At 39.4% G+C, this 13,737-nt stretch overlaps 1 protein-coding gene across 4 annotated transcripts in view; it reads left to right on the forward strand.

Moving 5' to 3' along the window:
- The window catches only part of DMD (dystrophin), a 1,990,869-nt gene that overhangs the window by 1,406,707 nt on the left and 570,425 nt on the right, over positions 1–13,737 (forward strand). For all 4 annotated transcript variants that reach the window (XM_053655812.1, XM_037127036.2, XM_053655810.1 and 1 more), the window contains one exon: positions 1,738–1,855. In XM_053655812.1, coding sequence (XP_053511787.1) covers positions 1,738–1,855 — 118 coding nt within the window. The remainder of the gene's footprint in view (positions 1–1,737; positions 1,856–13,737) is intronic.

Consider the following 13,737-nt stretch of genomic DNA (forward strand, 5'->3'; position numbering starts at 1 on the left):
ATAAGGCATCTGAGTAGGTCCTTTTTGTTGTTGTTGTCTGTTTGTTTTAGTCTAATGTATTAGACATTTAAGAGTCAGAAATTCCAAAGCACCCTTTCAGCTTGCTATGTCACAGATGACCAAAGTTTACTATTCTAACCCTGGAAAACATCTTATTTTGTAAAATCTACTGCTATATATGGTTCCTACTTTAAAATTTGTTCAGTACTCTCCAGCTGACTTATGCCACTTACCTCAATAGCTGTCTTTGGCAATTTGTTCCATATTTCAAACACCCGTTTGTGTAAAGAAACCATAAAACTTAGAAACCTGAAAATTGGATTTTTCTTCTGAGTAATCAAAGCTTACTAATGTGGAAAATTTGTTAAAAGTTAGCCCCTCCAATTTTTCAGTACAGAGAAAGGAAAAGTGTTCAAAATACATGTGCGATGTTTGGATAAGTTCTTCCCATTATTTTAATGGTACCAAAAGCAGCTGAGCTTAAATCACAAGGCCTGTCTTCCTGCCTCTTCACCAAAGAAGCACTCCAGAATGACCAAATTTGGCTTTTCCAAAAACAAAAATCCTTACAAAGTCTGCAGCAGGCAAAGGATGTAGCAGGTAACTAAATTTCAGAAACTTAACTACCTGCCACATTTCATGTCTTCACTTTCATCAGCCCTATGTGATGGTAGGAAGACTATTAGATTTAAAACCATGAAGAATTCTGGCTTGGTTATTAGTGTAGTTTTTAAAATAAAAATGAGAAAACTTGTGTGAATCATTTGTTACACAGTGGTTATAAACTAACAACCAATATTCGTCACACTTCCAAAACTAAAATATATTTAGTTCTAGAATAAGAACAAGGGAAATATGTTTTTTCCCCCAAACTTCTTTGTAAATATCACTGGGATTTTGGCCCTTTATGTAAAGAGAATAAGATAACAGTGATAATAGATGGACACTTGAAGGAGGAAGGAATTTCTTAATGATTAACATCGCTATCTATGAATACAAGACATCTATTTCTTGGCTTCATTCTATTTGGTACTTTTATCTAAAGTGTATTAAATTAAAGTCAGGTGTAATACAGACTATGAATACTTTCCAAACTTGCCTAATCCTAAAAATTAAGCGGAGAAGCTGTTAGAAATACCGATTCCCAGCCCTCCTCCCCACTAATTCATTCATTATGGGAGGAGTCAAGGCAAAGGAGTTAGGCGATTCTTATTGGAGGCGACTTTGAAGAAAGACTGATTTAGCTCATTTGTCTCTTGTCCTTTATAGGTAAGGCATCTCAGGTGCAAAGAAGTGAAGTCATTTATATCTCTTAAATCACTTCTGTGCTTTTTCTGTTTCTAACATATACACCTTAATTTTTACACCATGCAGAATGAGATTACAAGTATAAATACCTCTCTCTTAAATACATGGTCATATTTCAAAATTACATTTCTCAGTCATGGCACTCATATATTGGGTTGAGTAAAACGAGGTACACGGGAGTGACTGTCTCAGCTCTTAAAACAGTGGAGCAAATCTATAATCAAGATTTTCATTTGAAATATGTTATGTATCTGAGAATGAAACACATCTCTTGTTAAATTGTTCTCTATAAAGAGATTTATATCCCATAACGTCTTCTTTATTTCTAAAAAGTGCTCTGGTTGCTTTGAAAATCACACTTTACTTTGTATTACATGACAGGGATGCAGGATGCTGGGGAATCTCACATGCTTGTATTTGTTCCTTCAGGCCACACTGCAGGATTTGGAACAGAGGCGCCCCCAGTTGGAAGAACTCATTACTGCCGCCCAGAATTTGAAGAACAAGACCAGCAATCAAGAGGCTAGAACAATCATTACTGATCGAAGTAAGTCCTTTAACAGGCATGTGAAACTTAAGGAAAAATGTGTGAAAAGTTTCAATAATGACTTAAGTCCATGCACCTCCATCACATGGATAAAAAGAATGCCAACGAGCTGTCAATTACCACTGTTACACTAGGATTTTCAGTTCGTAAGGTTGTCTTTCCATGACAATATGATTTCACAGAATGGAGGAAATAGAAGTTTTGTCACTGCAGACTTACACAGTTGCAAAGCGTGGTGTGATGCACACAGTAAGCATGGTGGGGCAGAGCACCTGCTCCTCGGTGGTCATTTCATAGGACCTGGCATCTGTGAAGATGCCAGTCTCCCCCGCCATGTCCTTGGTTGTTGGTCCATGCAGGCACTTGCTTCCTGGACCAGCTTTTATACCCGTCTGCAGTGGCACTTTCAGATCTGGGCAGTTCTCTGCGGCTTTGATGCCCCTCACTGTGTAATACAGAAATCACTCTACATACGGCCCCTTAGGCCAGACTGGGGTGGGTGGCGACTTTGGGAGGCTGCGGAAGACCCACCTGCCTAGATATTGCACCAGATATACAAAGTGCCTGTGTATGAGGTCAGGCAGAGGGGACTGAGGGAGGAGTAGGGGAGACTCTTGCCCATGGTGTTCTGGCAGAGGCCGTCCTCAGGAACCAGGAGGCCGGGCTTACCTCTGGACTCAGATTCTCTTGGGTCTCCCTGGGTTTCTTCCCTCGCTTCCACATGCCTTCCCCCCAGGGACACAAATCCATAGTGAATTTTCGTAATTGCCCTGCAGCCCCTTTCCCCCTTTTCCCTTTCCACAATCTGAGGAACGTTCTCTGGTGCAGGAGTAAAGAAAACCTTCCTTTAAATGTCCTTTTTTCCTTTTGAATGTTTGGTGGTAGACCAGGTCTAGGCTTTTGAAACTCAAAAATCAAGAATCTATATTCTGTGTTATCAACACTCCCCTCAGGAAGTGGAAGCTGAATGCCTGGCTACCTCCTAAATGAGACTGTGTGTGTGTGTGTGTGTGTGTGTGTGTGTGTGTGTGTAAAATCTTTGCAAAATCCTGTCCATTAAATTTCATAATTCCCATTTTATAGAGAAGAAAGGGTTTCTGATAAAGGTTAATCAAACTACTCAAACTTACAAAATAAGCAAATAACAGAGCATGGAATTTGAAAATGTCTCCTTCTGGCTTGAAAGTCTATGTTCCTTCTAGTCCGCTTACTCTTAGGACTTCCCATCTTTTTCGTTGTTTTTGTTAATGACCTCAATCACCAGGAGTAGGATTAAACACTCTTTCGATTTGCAATTATGATGTCTTTCCTCATTTCCTAAGACATTTCCTCTTTCAGCGGCAGTGATTGTTAATTAAAATAGACTTTTCTTGATTTTGGAATTTTAACTCTTTATTGATGCACATTGTATTTGGATCTATGGTAGTGTATTAGTTGGATAGCCCTGGCTGCTGTAACAGGTTAGCTCCTAAATTTTGGCGGCTCACTATAGCAGAAGTTTACTTCATGTTCTGGTGCCTTCCAAAATTAAGAGCCCTCCATGAAGCCTTTCAGGGACCCCAGCCCCCTCCATCTCTTCTGTCCAGAACATCAGCTTCCTATGCACATAATGGGCAGATGAGCAATGAGTGCTCATTGGAATTCATTATGAGCCAGGCCTGGAAGTGGTGCATGTTTATCCCACTCAAAGTCTGTTAGCTGAACCTTGTCACATGGCCACATCCAAACATCAACGGAAGCTAGTAAATATTGTCTGGTGTTGAACCCAGGAAGAAGAGGAACTAGTTTGTTAAGGAGCTAGTCAGTCTGTTCCATGGCTGATTTGTACACGAAGAATGCGCTGAAGTCCTAGAAGTGTGTGTAAGTTACAGGATGTGATTTCTCTAACCAGCAGGGCAAGGGCAAAAATTGCCTTGTGAAGATCAACTTAGAGAGAGCTGTTCGGTTGCTATTGACAGTAGACTGTTTCCTCCCCCAAACTGGAACCATGAGCCTTTTCCACCAGGTTGCAACCCACGGGCCCTGAAGGGTGCATCTGAGTTGAGTGGGAGGCTGCATTCCCATTACACAGTTAAGTCTTCTGTTTCGTGCCTGAGAAATACGGAAATCTGGCAAAGATCTTCCTGCAAATCTGAACTTATTAATATATAGAAAGTCGTTTGTTATTTTACTAATGAAAAACAACTGTTTTTTTCCCTAAGAGGGAAATAATGCTTAATTTATTTTACAGTATTTATTCAATGTCGTCTAAACATTTTTCATTATCTGTTGCAATCTTTTTTGGAGATTGTATTGACTTTTCTTTCGTGCTGTGGATGAAAATCGAGTGACTGCAGGGCAGGTTTGTATCTCTCTGCTAATGTGAAATAATTTGAATAGTTCCACTTTTTGAGCTTTTTGTCTTTTAGGAATGAATACTGTAGGTGACCAGTGTGTCTTGGCCTGGCAAATGTGACTCAGCTCTGTATAGAAAACCTACAGATGTGAAGTAGTGAGCAAGAGCCAGACCTTCAAACCAAGTTTTCCCATGGAAGTCAAGCCTAAAAAATACTTACAAACTATTATGACTTACTCTTACTAAAACTCCCTCAACCTAGTCTAAAACAACAAATATATATTATTTATCCTCAAAAAAAAACTTCCAAAGCCTATATAAACTCTCCCAAAGATAAAGCTAATCAACTCATTGCCATCCCCCTCTGCATGTTATTTTTATTTCCTTAATTATACCTAAAATATAGACAATAATATTCTATGTCATAGATAATAAATCTTTCTTTAATATAAGACCCCCCAGAAAACAACAATAGAAGCCTGTCTAGACAAGAGTCGGGGCGCTCCCCTCTTAAAAGAGTAGCCAAGACACCATGAACACTCTCCCCTTAAGAGAATAGTTGTGCCTGTTCCCTTTTTCCACACAAGATTATTTTCACGTATACATTGATTCTCGTCATCAACCACAACACTCTAGCAGAGTCTGCAACAGAATACCTTTACGATTCTTTGCAGCACAGTGGAAAGATTCCAATCCAAATGGTCCAAAAGAGCATTTAAAAAAAAAAAAAACAAGTGGTTGTTGAGACATGTCATGTTGCTTATTAAGAGCCTAAGCCAGAACCTTAGTTCGAAATATGCCTGGAGCCTCCAATGCTGGTACCTGGATAATTCTGACAAGATATTACTTATTGAAATGATGCCATTTACAGTTAGGCTTCAGCTTCTCTCTCCATTCGTAATCTATGAAATGGGATGGAAGTTCAATACTCGTGAAGTTTCACTCATGTGCAAACTAGAAATTTTTTAGTATAGACTTGGTTTTCAGGGAATGAGCAGAAATAAAATACTTGCTTGTAAAATTGTATTTTCTTATTTGACAATTTTGGTATTCCTTTTTATTGTCCCGAAACTTCTAGAATACTTAGGAATCAGCTAAATAAAGAAATATATTCAATAGGTGTATCGTACTATTTTGCAATGTGTTCTCCTCCTCGGTAAATCCCAGTTCATAACTCGGAACAGTTGGGGAAGTCTATACATAATTACTACATTATGTCAGGAGAAAGGTCCAGCAAAAAGCAATTCCTCTCTACTGGTAATATCCATGGTTACTATCTCAATAGGTCCACAAAATACCAACATGTTTCACTGTGTGAAACTGTTTTCATGCTATCTGTTTTCAAGTGATTATATTGATGGAAATCATGCTGTAATAATCTAGGCGAGAGAGTAAATTTCATTCTAATCGTATTCAAATGAGAAATTCTCAATGCGTTTCTGATGTTCAGTCTACTCATTTTCCTTCAATTTATTGGTTGCTTGAATGTATCAACCATTCCTGGTCATTTTCTTCTCCAAAATGGGTAGATCAGGAGGCCAAAACCAGATGAGATAAAAAGGATGTATAATTAATTGCATCCTTGTTCTGAATTAGGCGAAATTCTTGTTCATGTTCATTACTACTGTAAGTCATAGTAACATAACAGCTCATAGCAGTGAGGAGGATATGGAAAGAAAGAACTGCCCTGACTGGTGTGGCTCAGTGGATTGAGTGCCAGCATGCAAACCAAAAGGTTGCGGGCACATGCCTGGGTTGTGGACCAGGTCCCCAGTTAGGGGTGTGCAAGAGGTAACTGATCCTTGTATCTATCGTACACTGCTGTTTTTCTCGCTCTCTTTCTCCCTCCCTTCCCTTCTGTCTAAAAGTAAATAAATAAAATCTTTTTAAAAAGATAGGAAAGAAAGAACTGCTCTCTTTTACAGCTCTGTTTATTCCACAAAAAATATTGGTGAAAATGGCTCATGAGGCATTTGTATTTGAGAGCCTTCCTTCTGTAGCTCCTATGTCCATAATACCCACCATTAGCATTTTAAAGATCTGTAGGGATAGCACAAAAGGGTTTTCAGAGCAAGTCGCCCAGGCTGGCCACTTACCAGTTTTGTGACCCTGAACAAACAGTCTCAGTAAACTGATTTCAGTTTCCTCGGATATTAGATAACATTACCGGTACTTGTATCTACCTCAAGATTGGGAGAACTAGATAATACATAAAGAGCACTTAGGTCAGAGCCACAGTGAGAGCTCAATGAATGTTAACACTTGGTATTTTCATTACAATTTAATTGGGTTGTTTGAGTGCTTAGTGGGTAAGCATTTAATAAGATCTTTGGTGGCTATCTGGTTCTTCCTCTGAGAAGGAAGGAGGGGGAGGGAAAGAGAGAGAGAGAAATATGAATGAATGAATGAATGAATGAATGAATGAATGAATATGAGAATGAATGAATGAGGAAAAGGAGAACTTTGCTGCAGAAAAGATAGAATAAGATACATAAATGGAATTACATATTTGGAAAAACATTTATGTGATACTACAAAAAGCAAATAATTCATTTGAAATATTTACTAGAACCTCAGAAGGTATAGATATGATTCTCATTTTAGAGACAAAATACTGAAACTCGGAGAGCTTATGTAATGTGCTCAGGGTCCTAGTAAGATGTCAAGAAAGGAACTGGCACTGAAGCTCATGTCTGTATGATTCTACAGCCTGAGATACATCAAGTGGAAAGGGCTGAAATATTTTGACTATTTTTTAGTCAAAAATATGAAGGAATACTAATTTCAGAACTTAAAATATTAGGAATAACCTCAGTTCACTATCATCTGGATATAACTTTTTGCTGCTCCCATTTATAGTTTTGTCTTCTGTACATTTGGGTGGCTAATTATAGGCTCGTCTCTCCATGCATTGGGAATGTACCAGATAGTGGACCTTGGTAACCTTCTACATGCTCATTAAATAGTGCATACCATGAAGGTGAGATGAATTGGGTACATAGAAACTGGCGATGGGAGAGTATACAGGAGCTGTAATGTACAGGGTCCAGCAGAAGTAATGCCTGCTTGAGTGTGGTTGGTAGGGTGATAATATGGGTGTAATCATTTATAGTTTTAATTTGAACACTTCATCTAAAATGCCATATGGTGTGCTTCAGTGTGCTATTGTTATGTTATAGAATGGCATGCTTATGATTTTGTAATAAATGAGTTTGTAATTAAAAAAGGCATTATTTGCGCCGGACCCTATATGGCTTTTTATCAGCCGAACCAGGGGAGGAATTTCTGAAACAGAACGCCAAGTCTTAAGACAGAATTGTGTCTTTTGGAACCTTTTTTTTTCAGCTAAGGCTTTTTCAAACCAGTTTGGAATTCTTTGAGAAATCTGGTGACAAGATATAAATTTTAAGAAAATAAATTCATATCCTACTACTTAAAGAGCTGATGTACAGAGCTGTAGAAGGGAACAGTTCTGTTGTATGAGAATAAAGACACTCTCACGGGATTTTTGAATTAACTGGCAGTTGTATAGCAGCTTTGTCAACCTATCATTCATGGCTGCAACCAAATGTATGAAGCCCATCATGGTGAAATAGCAACGCTTTGTTGTTCTGCACATTTTAATGAAATCCCTCTTGCTAATGAAATGCCAGCCAATATCTTCCTCACAGGTATTGTGTACTAGAGAGTTACTTATTTTAGAGTAAGCGGAGTCATCCATATAAATTCCCTTCTTTTGACATCTAACACCTGCTGTCAACCTGTTATATAACTTGGAGCCGCTCTCAAAATTGGCATCCACCAGGATGCCCCTTGCTGGTAACCAAAGAGTTCAGTTCAGTAAATATTTGAATATTTACTCTGTGCTGATTAATACCAGAGGTAATGCAGGGAGGTACCAGGAGGAATAAGGTTCAGCCTTGGCCGTTAAAAAAAAAAACTCACCACCGTCAAATTTATTTGTACAAGTATATTCAGACAAGGCAGTCTAGGATAAGAACTTCAGTAGAGCTGTATTTGAAAATGTTGAGAGACAGCAAGAAACGGGGAGATTGGCTCTGAATGAGGGGATCCTGGAATGCTCCCAGGAGGTTCAGTTTCTTGTGGTCATGGATAGGATTTTGAAAAGCAGAAGGAGGCTGGAGAAGGAAGGATATTTCATGAAAGGATGACAGGAGGACACATAATTAGACTTGGGTTAGCAGTGGTACAATGGATGAATGTGCAGGAGTGAGGGGGAGAGGGGGTGGGAGGGGGTGGAGAGAGAGAGGGAGTAAATGGAGTCACTGAGACCATTTGGTATTGGAGTCACTGCTCAAATGGGGTCACTGCTCTTTAGCTAGAGCAGTAGCGGTAGAGTGGAAAAAAACTGAATAAAATAGGCAGGGGCGCTACCATTAACAGGATTTGGACATTGACTGGATATGTGGGATCAAAGATCTAAGAGAAAGCTTTCCTCTTAAGATCTTGACATTCAGTGACTTGGAAGATAGTGATGTCATAACCAGAGATGAACTCAGGCCAAGGAGCTGATAATGTCCAATCAAATGTGGTTAAGATACAGCCAGTGAGCATGATGGGGAATGGTTGAAAACACAAGGAGAGATCAGAGGAGCAAAGTCACCTCTCTCCAGATTGGGAAGTTACCCAGAGTGGATGAGCCTGCACACACAGAGGGTGCCAGCTGAAAAGAAAAGTAGGCCTAGGGAAGAGACTACATTTAAGGAATTTCAGAATAGTCAGCACTACACCTCCCAGGGGCAACTTGCAGTATAGGTGCATTTGGACAAACCCACTGAACAACGAGTTTATAGGTATTGCACTGTATTTGGTTTTCTATCTTCTGCTGTGCAACCAGTCTAGTAAGTTTCTTCCTCATTCTTAGTGATACTTGAAATATGATAAAGAGGCGTCGAAACTCTTTAGCTGAGAGTGTGAGATTGCTGTGTTTATGTATATTAAACCCTCATTATACCAGGGCAGACGGTCATTGCCATTTGCCATCTAGGTCTAATGAACTCTTTGCTTTTTTTTCTTACGTGTTCAAGTTATTTTTCAAATACTTTGCAGAAGTAAGCCTAAAGAAATAGTAAAAAAGACAACTGTATTAGACACTTTAATAAGAATTTAAGCACAACAAACTTCTGTGGATCAAATAAATTTTACAATAAATTATAAATGATTAGCATCCCATATCATTTTAGCAAAACACAATGGTTCAGATTCTTCAAGCAAAACATTATGTGATGAAGTCTTTCCTGTTGAATGACTAACTGGATTAAAATACCATTTTTTCTCTCTGTCTTGATAAATATATTGTTAGCTCATCAAACCTTGTCTTTGGGGAAAATCCATCTAGGTTATTACCGTTTGAAGACTCACAGTCTAAACTTTCACCTATATGATCAATTTCACCATCATCATCAGAGTCCAAAATGCTGGTTTCTGTCTCTCTGCATTTATCTTCCACTACATCTAATAATTGTGAAATGTCTTCCACTGGCAATTTTGTTATCATCGACATTATGGGAGTAAACTGGAAAGAATTTTCAACTGTGTTCAATGAAAGCAAAAAGCAGACTCCGAAGACGGTGTCTCCAGTATTGTTTTATATCTTGTTAAAATACGATGCGGTGTTTTAGGCAATGAAAGGAAAGACTAAAGGGTGAAGGTCTATTTCACTATTGGACAATCTTTCTAATAATTCTATCATATTTTTATTTACCAATCATGTATGCATAATTAAGATAATTTGAATAATGATGAAATAGCAAAATGCTCCCAAATACAGTGAAAATGTGATCACTGAGACAACACAGTGTAACTTAGGTTTATGAACAAGTTCAGCAGACCCACATATGGTAATTGAAAAATAAAATGGATTTATTTCAACAATAAGTAAAATATCACTTGGATTTTAATAGACCACGAGGGGAAAAAAGTCACAAAATTAAACTGTTTACAGATAGTTAGACCTTCTCAAAAATGAAACTCAAAAGGTAAACTTGGGTGCAGTGCACCTTGAAGGCATATCCAAGGTTAAACAGACCATCCCCGTGTCCAATCCTACTACAAAAATCAGAGTTCTATCAGTCAGCATTCTCCACATACACACACAGTCATACACTACAGAACAACGTTTTGGTCAGCAGCAGACTGCATCTACGACTGTGGCCCTGTAAGTTAATAATGGGCGGAAACGTTCTACTGCCTAATGACGCCACAGCCATTGTAATGTCACAGCATAACACGTTACTCATGTGTTTGTGGTGATGCTGATGTAAATGAACTTATTTGGCAAGAGTCACGTAAAAGTATAGCACATACAGTTGGGTAAAGTACATGATCCTTGATAGTGACCATGAGCAACTATGTTACTGGCTTAAGTATTTACTATACTTGTTATTGTTATTTTAGGGTACACTCTTTCTACTCATAAAGAAGGTTGCTATGAAACAGTGTGCCAGCCTGGCTGCTATGGCTCAGTGGATTAAGCGCTGGCCTGCAAATCAAAGGGCCCCTGGTTCAATTCCTAGTCAGGGCATATGCCTGGGTTTGTAGGCCAGGTCCCCAGTAGGGGGCACACAAGAGGCAACCACACATTGCTGTTCCTCTCCCTCTCTCCCTCCCTTCCCCTCTCTAAAAATAAATAAATAAAATAAAATAATTTTAAAAAGCAGTGTGCCTTGTTATGCCAGCAGCAGCCTCATATATCTCATGTTTACAGTGTCTCTTGATCGCATCATTTTCCCTTGTACTTGATTTAATCTTGTGTTGTTTTGTACAGTAATTTGCTATACAGGCTGGTCGCCTAGGAGCAATAGGCCATACCATACATCCTAGGTGTGCCATAGGCTCTAGCATGTAAAGATGTGTAAATGCACCCTATGATGTTTGCACAGCAACTATGTCACATAAAGACGCATTTCATAGAATGCATCCCTGCTGTGAAGTGCTGCATGACTGGGTAGGTGAGAGAGGGGGGAAGACAGAAGAGAGGGAGAGAGAGAAGAGGAGAGAAGGAGAGACAGTTCGTTTTAAGGAATCGGCTCATGTACTTTGGGGACAGGCAAGTCTGGTATCCTCCGGGGGGCCAGCGTGGCAGATACTCCGGAAGAAGAGATGCTGCTGTCTTGAGACTGAGGGCAGTCCGGAGGCAGAAATCCTGCTTCTTCTGGGGGCTTCAGTTTTTTTCTCAGAAGGTCTTGAACCAACAATGGGATGAGGTGTACCCACATTAGGGAGGCTAATCTACCTTACTCAAAGCCTACTTATTTATGTTAGTCACATCTTAGAAACACCTTTACGACAACATCTAGGTGGTAAATAGAAAACTAGCCATCATTGTCTAGCCAAGTTGACACATAAAATTTCCCATCACAGTGAAGTTCAAACTAGCATATGTCTCTTCATGGATAAGTTTCATGATTTCTTTAATTTCCATCAGCATCCAATTGGAAGGGTACCTGGAAATATATATTAAACGTTAGAAATGATCTTTGGCATCTTAATGAATTTCAGAGCTCCATCAGAATAATTATAACTTATATATAAAAACTACCCACAAAAATAACTGTATGTTTTTCTTTCACTACAGACTTTTACTTATGTTGTGTTAAATCAACATTGAATGTATATCATGAAATAATGCTGATTTAATGTATCTCATTCTTTAATTCTATAAGAGGATTAAATCAAATCATATTTGAATAAGATTTAAAATCTAAATTAGCTGTCATGATTATATTAAATTAGTGTTTCATCTGCATATATAACAGGAAAAACAAATATACTTTACTTAAAGTGATATAGCTATAATTATGAACATAAATAGAGATTGCTACTAATAGCTTACTTTTTCATTTTGTTTCTTTTAAGGGAAATATATGAATTAGCAAATGTTTTACTCATCTACTTTAAAAACCAAACATAATGAACAAAGCTATAAAAAATGAACATTTTTTTCTTTTTTGGCATGATAGAATAAAGATGCTGATGAATAAATATAAAGAACCTTACAGTCAGACAAAATGAGCTGATAAGACAAATACAAAATAGGAAGAGACATGCGCAATGGGAGAATTCCAGATATCCATTGGCAATCGTCTTTGTCTTATGGGCTACCAGGACATCGCAACTAAAGACCTGAATTTCTGGTATATTTTGGTGCCTCTGGGCATAAAGAGGAATATTACTGCTTCCCGGTGATGCCATGCAGTTCAGATGAAGCTAAGCCGTGGACTTCCAAAAGATTCTCTCAGCTCCCCTCGGGTGTTGGAAGTGTCGGGATTATTTTGGATCTACCATTTCTTTGTTTACCAACATTTTCTCATTGATAATTTGAAGCAACAGAATACATTGCTTGCCACCAGTCTTTACCTGCCTTGAGGGAAATGGTTATAAATAAGCAGGAAAGATTAATACATTGTGGCCTTTCTATACAAGCCAAGTTCATGTCATCAGGAAAAGGAATTTGCAGTTACCTAGTGCTGCAAAGCAAATTGCCCCAAAACTTAGTGCCTTAAAGCAGCAATAAACATGTGTGAATTCTTTCTCACAGGTTTTGTAGGGCAGGGCATCACCTGGTTAAGTGGTTCCTTCTTGCAGTCAGTAGTCAACCGCAGCTACAGGGATGTGGGAACCCGACAAGGTAGCTGGCTCTAAAGGCATGTGAGATGGTGCTGTCTAGTGGGGGTCTCCCTGCATGAGCCTTTCCACAGGACAGTGTGAATGTCCCCATGACTTTGTGGCTGGCTTCTCCCAGCACAAGTAACCCATGAGTATAAGGCAGAAGCTGTAATGCCTGTTTGGACCCAGACTTAGCATTTATACCATCACTCCTTCAGTTGTGACAACTATTTGTCACACAGGTCAGCCCTAATGCAGTGACGTGGTTAGAACGGAACACGCCACCAGGGCATGAATACCAGCAGGGGAGGCTCATTGGGGACCACCTGGGAACCGACTACCACGGGATTTATCAAGTCTCTGCAGGAAAGTATTCCGAAACATAACCCCATGTCTCTTTGACTGTCTCCATCAGACACTCCAGCCAATGTCACTGTTGCTCTTCCCCTGAAAACGGCAGGCCACCGGTGTGTGCCGTTTTTCCTGCGTATGCACATTGAAAGGGACAAGAGCCCACCAAGCCCTTTCCTATGGTTGCTGCGCATGTTAATAGTTATCGTAGGTCTATTCAGCCTGGCTCCTCGTGGGGATATGTGGGTTTTGGAGGGGGTTTTTTGAGTTCTGGAGGCCTAACAGAAAGACCTAGGTAGCAAATAGTTGGTTGTGAGATAATGATAGCAACAATGACCATCATTACTTTTTTTTAAAGATTTTATTTATTTATTTTAGAGGGGAAGGGAGGGAGAGAGGGAGAGAAACATCCATGTGTAGTTGCCTCTCGCACGCCCCCTACTGGGCACATCTGGCCCACAACCCAGGCATGACCCTTCTTTGGTTTGCAGGCCTGGGCTCAATCCATGGAGCCACACCAGCCAGGGCATGATCATTCTTTTTATGTTAGTGAGACAAGCACATAAGA

The sequence above is a fragment of the Artibeus jamaicensis genome, unplaced genomic scaffold (assembly GCF_021234435.1).
Source record: "Artibeus jamaicensis isolate MK-2021 breed Jamaican fruit bat unplaced genomic scaffold, CSHL_Jam_final scaffold_1283, whole genome shotgun sequence".
Classification (NCBI taxonomy): domain Eukaryota; kingdom Metazoa; phylum Chordata; class Mammalia; order Chiroptera; family Phyllostomidae; genus Artibeus; species Artibeus jamaicensis.